Source organism: Plectropomus leopardus, chromosome 3 (assembly GCF_008729295.1).
Source record: "Plectropomus leopardus isolate mb chromosome 3, YSFRI_Pleo_2.0, whole genome shotgun sequence".
Taxonomy (NCBI): Eukaryota; Metazoa; Chordata; class Actinopteri; order Perciformes; family Serranidae; genus Plectropomus; species Plectropomus leopardus.
The window spans coordinates 34,978,424-34,991,696 of record NC_056465.1 but is presented as its reverse complement, the minus strand read 5'-3'; the positions used below and the strand labels follow the sequence as shown (position 1 = coordinate 34,991,696).

The 13,273-nt window shown below is 36.1% G+C and overlaps 1 protein-coding gene across 1 annotated transcript in view; it reads left to right on the top strand.

Moving 5' to 3' along the window:
* The window catches only part of ryk (receptor like tyrosine kinase), a 58,864-nt gene extending 51,469 nt beyond the window's left edge, over positions 1 to 7,395 (top strand). Inside the window, 2 exon segments of the mRNA XM_042483705.1 lie at positions 2,742 to 2,878; positions 6,302 to 7,395. Coding sequence (XP_042339639.1) covers positions 2,742 to 2,878; positions 6,302 to 6,413 — 249 coding nt within the window. The 3' untranslated portion in view covers positions 6,414 to 7,395.
* The last annotated feature ends 5,878 nt before the right edge of the window (positions 7,396 to 13,273 follow it).

Here is a 13,273-nt window from a genome sequence, read left to right as displayed (position 1 = left end):
AAATGATTAAAAGTTAACAGAAAAAAAAGAAATGTTTTTTTAAGCTATTTTTATCATTATTATCATTGTAAGTATTTTTGATTTTTTCAAAATAAATTAGTATTTTTACATTGTGATTTTTTTAAAGTTTTTTTTTAACCTTTTTTTTTTAATTTATTCTCTTTTGGTAAATTTCAGTAAATCTTGCAACTTAGAACTTGTAATTTCTCTTGTGTGTTTTTGAAGAAAAATCAACTCATTTTGCTCAGGTTTTAGAGGGTTAATAACTAAAAAAATGTTTGGCAGACATGGTACAGAGAGGCTGATGCAGGAAATGGCACCAGCTGTATCCAAATCATTCTTAGGACGCTTGGTCAAAGGTGTCAAAGGGAAGAGAGGCGCGGCGCTGAGGTGCTCCGGCTCGTCCCTCTTTCCTGTCTCAGGATAGCAGAGCGGGCGCGGCGGAGACAGTCGGGAAGCTCAACAGATCCTTAGAGACATCGCTCAGACACCAGCCAGACATGCCCCCACCTCTCCGCATTCCTCTTATGGTCACACCGCTTCATAGTAATCACCCCGCCCCCCCCACGCTCTACACTTACACTGAACAGAAGCCTGGTATTACCAACAGAGCTTCAGGGGAAGTCCGCACGGAGCTGTGGAGCATCATACGAGCATCAAACATGCCGCTTTTACGCACGTAAATACTCCGTACGCTCATGTCAGTGGTTACACACGTAAATACTCCGTACGCTCATGTCAGTGGTTACACACGTAAATACTCTATACGCTCATGTCAGTGGTTACACATGTAAATACTCCGTACGCTCATGTCAGTGGTTACACTCGTAAATACTCCGTACGCTCATGTCAGTGGTTACACACGTAAATACTCCGTACGCTCATGTCAGTGGTTGCACACGTAAATACTCCGTACGCTCATGTCAGTGGTTACACTCGTAAATACACCGTACGCTCATGTCAGTGGTTACACACGTAAATACTCCGTACGCTCATGTCAGTGGTTGCACACGTGGGGCACAAAGGTGGCAGCCGGGATGACAAAGTGGCTGCGGGCATGTTCAGGCTTTGTTAGGAATGTTTTCCTGGGCACTGATGTGGAAACAACATAGATTACTGCACATTTTGGTTTGTTTTCCTTCTGAGAAGCCCCACAGTGCCCCGTGTCCTCGATCACTCCCTTCACTTCCTTTAAAGGCTCGATGTCACCACAGTAAAGTTATGACAGACTGACCACGGACGTAAAGGTACACAAAACTCACACTTCAGTTCCAATTTATGAGTCATGTTTAGTGCGAGTTTTGAAAAAAATATAAATGATAAGGTCATTTAAAAGATCAAAAAGCTATTTTTTTGGTAAATTATATTTTTTTTCCATTACAGATTTGTGCAAAACTTAAGCTGTTTTTTTCGAAATGTCCATAAAACACAATTGCAAGATGACATTCAAAGAAGCACGGTGATGGACGTTCAAAACAATAGCAGGTTTATTTCTATTGCAGCCGCTGCACTAGCCGCCATCATTTTCCGTGTTATGGCGCATTAATGGAAAGGCGAGCCCCTTATATGTGGGAGCGGCTGCGTATGAGGCATTTCTGGGAGCTGATAGTCCACGATTTCACAGAGGAATTATGGATTCAAAACTTCCGAATGATCCACCCAACTTTCTCAGAGAAACGTGATGCGATAACAGCTCTTGTAGCTCCGGCTGCATCATGAGGGAGCCAGTTCCTATTGACAAGCACACAGCCAAAGCATCATGGGAGCTAGAAAAGCCAACAAAAGGATTTGCATTGTTGTTTTGTGAAATATGGCTTTTTAAAACTGGCTGAAATACCACCTCATGCCAGTGTAAAAACGTTTTTGTCATAAGTGGGAGTTTTGGTTTTTTTTTTTTTTTCAGAATTGACGTGTTTCCATTATTTATATATTCACAGTGTCAGTTTCTTTTGCTCTGTGCAAGCTTTTCTGCAGAAGCACGACTCAAGCATCATACCCTCATCTGTTTGTTGTGCTAACCTCAGCTCATGTTGGTCAGTGTGCAACTAAAAGTTTCCTAATGTGTCTTTTGCCTGTGAACTGTGGTTCATGCAGAAATCTGCAAACTGTGTGTTCTTCATGTGTCTGCGTGAACCGAACTGTGACGGTTTGGTTTAAATACGAAATTCTTCACAGCTAAAATACGCACACTAATAAAAACCTGCTCTTTTCCGTTCATAAGTCACTGTCAGGTTAGTCCGAGCTGCCCAGGTCTATTTTAGATAAGGATTAACTTGACTCCCGAAATTCCAAACACCAAGTGTGACCTTAGATATGGGTTAATAGTCAGAGTAACACGAATATGGAAATGCTTCTTTTCCTCCTGGGAGGTCAGAGCGGAGGGTCGGCACAGCAGCACACGCAGGGCGGGCCCCCGCCGACACGGCTCCTTGACCCCTCCGTCTCTGAAAAAACGTCCGCCCTGCTGTTTACTCTCGGTCTCTCCACACAAACTTGCTGCACTGATTTATATTCCTCATAAATTTGTCAACATAATTTCCTCGCATTGTTCCTGTGAATTTTTTTTTTTGAGTGGGCACCGCCAGCTCTCCGCACCCTGAATAGGAATGCTGGTCGTGTTTATCCTGTTTGATGAAAACACGTTAAAGACAGCGGCGTATTTTCGGATTATGTTCATAAAATGTCGTAAGTGAATGCTGAGCGCAGTTCTCGTGTTGATCCCGTGTTGTGTTTTTCCGCAGTGGGCCTTCGGCGTGACGCTGTGGGAACTGATGACTCTGGGTCAGACGCCGTACGTCGACATCGACCCGTTTGAGATGTCGGCCTACCTGAAGGACGGGTACAGAATAGCACAACCAATCAACTGTCCAGATGAACTGTACGTTTGATCGCACTAACACACACACACACACACACACACACACACGTCTTGTCTTTGTATTTGTCTTCTTTTCTGTCTTCTTTCTCGTCATCTTCTTCTTCGTAATCTTTCTCTTCATCTTCTTAGTCTTTGTCTCATCTTCATCGTCTTCTTTTTCGTCTTCTTTGCTTCGTCGTTTGTCGCATTTGTCTTCTGCGTCCTCGTATTCTTCTGCTTCTTCTCCATCTTTTGGGCTTCATGCTGCCTTCATGTGATGTTGGAAGAGTTTCCGACTTCGTTGTGTTTATGTGCTTTGAGGTTGTAAAGTTGGAACAACATGGAAGTACAAAGAAGATGGGTTGTGTTTTAATGCTAAAAGCATTTAAACAAGAGGTCGATAGCTGTTTCCATCTGTGAACTGATAAAAAAGTTTCTTACCATTGACCAAACATTAACTTTAGCTCACCACGTTTATGCATTTATAACTCGTTATAAAATTCCCAGTGGGAAATCATCATTCTGATCATTCAGACGTCACAACGCAGCTTTAAAAACAGCTCTTGTTTTGTTGACGTCCGACCCGGCAGTTTTGGGGCTGCACTAAAGTCCAGGCATACGTGGTCAGCCCACAGGTGGAGAGAAGAGCAACACCTACAGCTGACATGATCGCGTGTGGAAATATACAGTAAAAATAAGATAAGGACTTTCGCGTGTATATAAATACTAAAAATATCAGTGTTCGGAGTGACGCACAGCATCTTTATGGCTTTGACAGAAACACTCAAAGCTCGAGCTCTCCCTGCTTTCAGTCCATCACGCATCACAGACTCCTCCACGCGCGAGGTCCAACCCCGCAGCCACGAAAAAGCCCGTTATTATCCAGCGGTGAAAAGGTGACAGCCTCGTTGCAAACTTGATCGTGAGGAAATAACCTGAAAATGAAAACGTTGTGGTGGGAGAGTGACGCCCGCGGGCGCCGGCTGCTCCTTCTCCTCTCGCAGGATGTTGATAAAGATTAACCTTAACTGACTCTGTTAGCTGCAGATCAACATTTCAAGAAGACTCCTGCATCTCACACACACACACACACACAGACACACACACACACACACACACACACACACACACACACAGCAAGCAACGATAAGAAGCCCAAACTTGCCCAAACTAGTCGACTCTCTGCTCCTGTCTCCTGTAATAGCTAACTGATATTCCTGTTAATTAATTTATTGAACCATAATAATTAATCAGATTGGGCTGCAGATGATTGATTGATTGATTGATTGACAATTTATGAGCCCATTCAATAAATAACCAACCAAAATAATCCAGCCTGATAAATAGCACCACGGTTTATAGAATAATTTATATATGTATTTTTATATATATATATTTTTTTTTGACTTTGGAGAAAACTGTCCCTTTCAAAACCTGCAAAAAATATTTGCGTCATTTTTAAATTTTTCTGTTTTTCAGTAAATAGACACACCAGCACTTACACACACTCCACAGACACCTAAGAAATTATTAAATTAGAAAAATGTGTAAATCAATAAAATACCAAAATAGGAATACGAAGTTTAATAATACTAAACAATGGAGATGATAGATAAAAAATATGTATAAATAGAATAAAAGTTAAGAATAAACTATAAGAAACAAAGGGCCATTGATTACTATTTTAAACACTAGTTTTTACCTTTTACAAAATTATACTGCATATACATTAAACATGCAAAGATACGCACACACATAAACAGGCATATGAAGCATACACATATAAAGACATATACAAACCCACACATACTTGAATAGAAAGATTTTCTAAATGTTCACTGGATCTTAAATTCTTAATTAAATACTAAAAAATAGTTTTTTTTCATTACTGCATCTGCAGCCTTTTCCTTTTCCGAAAGCATAAATCCTTTATCACAAATTTAGATGCACTGTTCATAAATCTTTATTTAATTATAGAATTAATTTCTGAGCTTCAGAAACCAAATCCATCATCTGCGCTTTGTGGCAGCTTTTGTTTTGATAATTCACCAAAAAACACTTGCACTGGGAAAAAGCCTGAATGGTGTGAGCGGGGAATAATCACCTGAAATCTGATAAATAACTAAACACGGTTTCCGTCTAAATACAATGGTGGTGAGGTGACGGCTTCCTTTTCCAAAATATTACTGGTGGCAAAATAAAATATTTAAGGGCACGCTTCGGTTTAAAGAAATGATTACATCTCCCCGTTTCTATCAGAGCTGTACAGGCAGCTCCTGTTTCAGGACAATACATCGTGTACTCTAAGTCCAAGTGTGTGTACCGTTTAAGTACAATGACCTGAGCGTGACGCTGCCCAGTCGCCAGAGGAAAATGTTGGCGTTGCACATCATTTGCATGTTTCACACACGTATCAACGTTTCTAAAGTGAGAGTTTATGAGCTGACTGAGAGACGCCTGCCGTGATTCAGTCGTGTTTTAGTGAGTACTTGGTATTAGTATATTATGGGTATTTTAAGCCAAAATTTCATCTTTTCCTAATTATAACCAAGTGGGTTAACAGCACCATTGTTAAAACATAAAATGTGAAAGTATCCGCTAAATTAAAACACACAAAAATATCCATGATGTGCAGAAATAAAAAACTCTTTTCAATTCAATTCTTTGATGCCAGCTCTAGATTTCTGTTGCAGTATCAATCAATAAATACACGTTTGAGTAAATACATACTCAATGTTTACTCAATACATTGAGTAAAAATAAATGTGAAAATACATGTATAAATAAATAGAGGAGTAAATAAATACATGAATAACTCAACAAATTCACAAATAAATACGTAAATACAGATATGCATAAACAAATAAAGTAAACAAATAAATCTGGATATAAATAAATAATTAATACTACATACAGATAAAATTAATGTATAGATAAATAAGGAAATAAATAAATCTAAAATAAATACATTATAAATAAATGTATTTCTCTATACAGAAATAAATAAATCAATATGGAAATAAATCTGGGAATAAATTCAAGAATGAATATATGTATAAATAAAAAAATAAAGGAGTAAAATATGGAGGACAAAAAAGTTAATTTATAAAATAAATGAATTAATAAATACATGACAACATAATAAAAGGAAGTTGAAATGCATATGGAAATACATAGACAAATGCATGAATTAAAGAAAAAGATTAAAACAGGAACAAAAAAATAAAGAAATAATTTGTATTTCTATGTTTTTGCACAACTGCTGAATTTGTTTTTTGTTAATTTATTTATTCTTGCACGTCTTTATGCACTTATTTATTTTATAATTGTAATTTCCTGCTGCATCCTGTCTCACACACACAAAAACCCCAAATATGACGGTGACCTTTCTTGTGGACGACCTCTGATCTGACGCTCTTTGTTTCTGCTCCCTGTGTGTTGCAGCTTTGCAGTGATGGCGTGCTGCTGGGCGCTGGACCCGGAGGAGCGGCCCAAGTTTCAGCAGCTCGTTCAGTGTCTCACAGAGTTCCACGCAGCGTTGGGCGCTTACGTGTGAAAACAAACTAATTTTTTTTTTTCCAGGAGCAGCGACACTAAAGGCTGGCGGACACTTCTCATAAGGAATACGTTAATGTGCCTTATCAGATGAAAAAGGCAGACTTTGGCCTGACGTTTTTATTTTGTACAGTCCTTTTGGGGTTTTTATATAGTTGAATTACCTTTTTACAGCATAGCAAAGTAAAAGGATTCTTTGATTTTTATTTTTTTTTCCTATGAAAGCGTCTAAAAAGGTGGTGCTCCTCTCCTGCATTCCTGGACGTTTTGTGCCGTCGGACAGTTTTTTTTTAATTGAAGCTTCCGACAAACTGGTTTTAAAGACAGTATTTTCTACAGTTTTCTAACTTAGTGAAAGAGTGTAAATTGTAGACGTGGATGAGAGTACCTCTACAGCGGGAGGATTTTAGGTACCAAAGTAGACGTAAGGGCTTCATTTGTATATGTAACCACACTCTCAAACATGGTACGAGACGCCTCGAGGAAACCACATTTGTTGATTTCTTTGCGAATGGTACGCCGTTTCCTCTGGACGACGCTCTTTTCTTTTTTCCTTCTTCGTGGATCAAACGTATGGACGCCACAGCTTGTACAAAATTCAGCATCGCAAAGCTACATTTATGACTTGATTTTGAAACGTCCGGAGTGGATTTTGGACACTAATTGAACGCCACCAGCTTCTCCCTCTTTTGTACATTTTATTTCCACTGTCACATCCTCCGAACAGAATTATCATTTTTTTAATAAGCTTGATTGTTCTGCGTCAGAACACAGCCCCTTCACAGGATTTCTTTGATTTTTGTGAATAACTAGAACAATAATAATCACTGTGAACACACAAAACCGCCCACCAGCTTCGGTCTAATCTTATTCTCACACCTCGAAACATCTTTGCGTGTTTATGGTCACTGCATGTTGAATTAAGGTTTTAAACTGCTTCCCGAATTTCATATCCACAAATTAAATGGGATCTTTTAAATATAGAAAGTCTGCTTTATTTGTTTTTGCGTCTAAAGGATGCGGCGTAATCGGTATCGCTCCCTTGCTGAGCGCTTAAAACAGTCTTCTCATTGTTTTAGGGAGAACACCTGATACCACATTAATGTTTGTTTTTGACCACAAAATCTGCAGTTGGAAGCCGAATGTTTTTGGGACAACAATGTTTTTTTGTTTAGCCTGCAAAGCTTCGAACCACAGTGATGCCTCTGATGATGTTCAAGCAGCCGACCACTTGTTGATAGGAAAAAGAGCCAAACGATTAGAGCTTAAACTATTGATGCTGAAGTATCCGTGTCAGGAAATAAGCGTCCGTGTGTGTAACGTAAGAACGTTGTTATGGATTCTTCATTTTCTCGGTTCCTTTCAGGTCGCTGTTTTGTTTTGCCTCTTTAGCTTTAGGGTGATGTCACATGAACCCTGCACTTCTTCATGATGCTGTAATGGAAAGTTATTTAAAATCTAATTTGTGCAGAATCCCTAAAATTCCCCTGTTTTACAAGTCCTTACATGCTATCAATTATATTTGTGGCAGGCGTTTGCATCTGCAGCAGGTCTGCTGCGACAAGTTACCTTCCTGTCAGACTGATGGGCAACTGAAGTCATTTTCAATATTCTCAAAACTACCAAACTGTTGACAGTTAACACGTAATTTTATTGAATTTTTCTTTTTCTTTTCTTTTATGTGACTCAAGATGACAATCACATGGTGTAAGCATAACAGTAATAACAAAATGATGGCACACAGTTGGCTAAAATACAACAACTTTTACCGAAACAAAGGAAAGATACTCTTCAAAAGGCACAGAGATTATAAATACATTTTTTGGCTGATCTGTTAATAATAACAAAATGAGTTAAAACATAGATGCATGGTTTAAATAGTGAACGGAAAATACCTTTCCCTTTCATTCATTAAGCGTACATTTGATCAAACTATGATTGTCATCTCTCAACGATTGTCGTTACAGAGAATGCAGATTCTTAATTTCGGATATCTTTATATTTTACCAAAACTTCAGGAATTCGAGTGTTGTTTACTGTAAAATTACAAATAACTTGCCTGTACTTTGGAAATCATTATCAGTTTAAGTGTACGTTTTCAACACAACTTGCAAATAAACGTCAACCAAAAACTGCAGTCATCATCACAACTCATAGATATCAGGGCAATGAAAGGAAGGTTAAATAAAAAATACAAAAACACATCAGCAGGACATAAAAGCAAATAAAATACATATTTGGCATTTACTTAACAAATAGAATAAATGATACATTTTGTACCCTATTTTTTTTTATTATTTTCACCATTCATCTCGACATCCAACAGCCCTGTTAGAGAACTGAAGCACCCATGCTCTCGTCCAAACCACCAAACTCCATTCACAAAAACGGTAATTTTACCTCGCAGAACACAGGAGTTGCTTTTGCAACACAGCCTTCAATTTTAGTTTGTTTGTGTTATTGTGTGACTTTGGTGAACCCAAATTAACCCTTTTAGACTCCAAAGTCACACAATAACACAAACTAACAAACTAATCGAGGCAGAAGAAGACCAGCAGCTCCAATGTTCATCGAGCTAAAAATGCTGTTTTTGTTTAAGGAGTCTGGTGGATTCGGCGAGAGCGTAGATGGAGAACTGAAGCCGTTAAAACGACAGGTCTGCCTGCAGGGTAAAGCAGTGAAAAATCTCCAAACTATCACTTTAACAGTAACAATTTTCAAGGACATTGTTACTTTTACTTTATGTGGACATAAATGTCAACCTGATTACAGAGTTAGAAGGTAGATTTATTAGTCATTTTTTAAACAAAGTTAAAAAAAAAAAAAGAAACTAATTTTTTTTAATTTTTTTTTTAATTGTTTGATGAATTTATTGCAGCATTTGGTTTTTTTTTGGCTTTTTTTGTCATTTCTGTTGCTGCAGTGTTCTTAATTTTTTATATAACCAGCTAAGCGTCAGTTTTTTATATAACCAGCTAAGCGTCAGTGATGTGAGGTCACGTCGAGATATTTCCGCACAGCAGCGTATGAAGACGACTTCCTTTCAAAATATCAGCCGCCGTCATGTTTCCGTTGGTCACCGTCAAAGAGCCCGTGTCAGTTCTGCACACTCGTTCTTTCTCACCAGCAGCAGGCATAAATAATAATGCAACGCAACCGCCAGACGTGTTGAGTAAGTGGACGTTCTCGTCACCAGACTGCTGTGTCACAACACTGTGGATGTGACTGAGTTATCTGGGCGAGTTTGCAAAGAAAAACCCACAACACCTTCAGCTTTGAGGGTTTTTCTGGATTTTATTCAGCAAACTTATCCTGAGAACTCTAAAGCTCAGACTGCTGGTCAAACTTAAGAAAATACTTCAGGGAAAAAAAAAGATGAATTTCCTCCTTCCTGCCTTGATTCCCAAAAGTGTGACTCACCTTTGGATCTGCCTTCGTTATTGTCACTCAGTTTCCTCAGAGTTTAAGTACTTTTTCATCTGGTGTTTTGTTATTTTGCTTACATGCATGTAAATATAATTCTTATATGTATGTATTATTGACATAACACCCTGAAAGGGTATGGAGGATAAAAAAGACAAGAGTTTCAAAAAATAAATAAATGTTTTATAAATACAAGAATATGGAAATTAATAAATACAAATGTATAAAAGAAATAAATGCTGAAAACTGAATATGAAAATAAAATAATTAAATAACTGCTGAAAAATAAATTTTGAACAGATAAATAGGTAAATGTTTTGATTAATCCAAGAATAACTACAATAACTAAATACATCAAAGAATAATTACATAAATAAACACAGAAATAAATATATAATACATGAATAAATAAATATAGGAATGTATGAATTCAAAAATAAATAATAGATAATTGCTGAAAAATAAAAAAGAATAAATAAATGTTTGAATCAATACAAGAATAAACAAATACCAGAAAAAATAAATACAAAAATAAACACATTAAAGAATAAATAATTTCTTGAAAAACTGAAAAAAGTAATTAAATGTTAAAATAAATATAAGCATAAATAAATAAATAAATATGGGAATGAGTAATAAATACATGAAGAGCATAAAGAAATAAAAGCAGAGGTTAGGACCTCCTACCTCATTAACATACAGACAAAAGTGTAAAAATACATTTTAGATATATATTTATGTTGTTATGTTAATTATCAGCTTTATTTATTTATACATGTATCTCTTTCTATACTCAATTCAACATTTATTTATTTCAATATTTTTTATATTTCTGTTTTAATTTCAGCATTTATTTATTTCCAAAATTCTTCGTTTATTTTGATTAATTCACGACTGTTTTTATTTATTCCTCTACTTCATTTATTTATACTTTTTGTCCTCCATAAAAGGGACACTTCTCGCTCTCACCTTTAATTTGTTTAGTCATAACTTTGCTGTGCTTGAACACACCTTTGAATCTAAATATTGTCGTGCCAAAGATCAACTCTCATATCTGTGTTGCTTAGCAACACGTTTATCTGACTGGTGACCAGGTAACGAAATATATTGACGGTAATTTAATTCGTGGGCGATACTTTCTGTGAAACCCATGTCAACATTATATAATAGTTAGTCACATCATAGCAGAAGCAGACTGCATTTTAATAGCTGTTATAATATTTTATGATGAATTATGATGCTTCATCACGGCAGTGACGGCTGAGCTCAAGTTACCCTTTACGTTGGCTCCTAAAAACTTGATTCGGTTTTCCTGGAAGTTGAAGTTTTCTGTACTCTGTTGTGATTTATGAGTCAGTTAAATATTTGCGTTCGGTACATGTCACACATTCACAGAAAACAGAAGCAAATTTAAGGAACTTTAAGGACCGAACAATAATTCTGATGATTTCATATGTGACATCAGGAGGTATGCGAAGCAAGTGAGTCTGTGGATTATAGAAATATTGTGCTGTCATTTGTGAATGTGGTTAACCCTTTGAAACCTGGATTGTCAGTTTTCTTGTGCTGCATTTGTACAACTTTCACAAGCAATTTCAAAAAAATTTAAAGCCTTAGCAAATTGGTTTGATTTCTGCTAAAAACTTTTCTTTAAATAAAAAAAGGTAATTAGTAGATTGAAAGAAATTAGTAAAAGGTGACAATAAAATGAGCTTAAAAAAGAGAGAAAGAAAATTATCAAAACAATATGAAAAATGCAGAGAAAATTTCATTTATAATTGCTTAAATTTTATATTGAATGTTACTGTGGGTATGTACAGTATGTACTATTTTATCATGCTATTTATTTTACTCTCAGTTTATTGTACTTTTTCCCCCAGGCCATCCCCTTTCTTGTTTTTTTACTTTTTTCCCCAGAAAATTTTAAGTAGTAGTTACATGTCAATTTTATTTATTTTATTTTTATTTTTTTTACATTTTTTTTTAAACTGAGCCAATTTGCTCGTGTTTCCAAGTGTGATACCCGTTAAGATGTTTGAGTTCATCTTAAATCTATAGCGTCTTCATTATGAGAGCAGTTTATATATTGAATACAGGACACTGCAATCAATTCTTTAGATTTTTTTTCTGGAAATTTGAGGATATGATACTCCAAAAAAGTGTACCTACACTGATTTACAAATGTCTATGACAATGTAAGTTTTTCGGCTCAGTGGCATCACGTGACAGACCTGAAACTTGTAATTCCACCGTTTGGCTCCTAGATGTATAATAATTACTTGATACAGGACGCAAAGATGGCGCCTGTTCAGTTCTATGGAATTGCTTGCGTGATGCGTTTGACCAACTTAAAGCGGGTGGAGGACGCTGAAACAGAGTGGCTCATCAGACTGGGAGTTCATCGCCCGTCTTCCACAGTATTGATGTACATAAAGTTCAAGGCTATTTATATGTAAATGTATATTTTTAGAAAGGGAGTAGTTCTCAAGCAATCGTTGATAAGTGGTCAGTAAAATGTGAAAGTCGTGCCGGTCAGAAGTGAAAGCAGCAGCCTATAGCCAGAGGAAAATGTTGGTATTGTAGATTTCTGCAAACCAATAGCAATAGAAATTGAACCTTTGGCACAACAAAAATTAGACAGAGAGAAAAAATAAGTGGCATTTTAATTGGTAAGAAGCATTAAAAGCTAAGTTTATTTGCAGATGATTTATTACTTTAAGTAATGTAACTTCTACTTCACTTCTGCTCCACACATAATTAAAATCATGAAGGACGTTTCGAAGCTATCAGGTAACAAAATAAATGTAACAAAAACAGAATTATTGTTAACAGACAGAAAGAATACCAATTTAGAAAATTAACACCAATTTAAAGTGCAAACTGAGAATATTAAATATCTTGGCTGCTACATTAGTGCATCTGAGTTACAGCTGTATCAAGTGTCATTTTTTAGTTGCAACAACTTCACAATACCAAGAAAATATAACTAAATTCCAAGTAAACTTAACAATTAGATATAAAGTAAACATCAATCAGGATTAATCGGGTTTTTTTATATCTGTTTTTTAAGACTTTTTTTTATAGTAAAATAACATCCCCTTTCTTACATTTGGACATTTTTCTTGTCAAATTACAACTTTATTCTCATAAAATTATTACTTTTTTTTCTAATAAAATGAAGGCTTTTTTTGTAAAATTACAGATTTATTCTTGTAATATCATGGCTTTTTTCTCATAAAACTCCAAATTTATTCTTGTAATACTATGACTTTATTCTCCTAATCTTTTTTTTTTTAAACATGGCCCTTATTCTCCAGCCTACAGTGTTTGAATACGTGCGTTTTTTTAAACCAAGTACTCCAGTAATTTAACTCAAGTAAAATCTAACACATAACATTCACTTGTATTGGAGTAATATTTGACCACGAGTATTTAAAC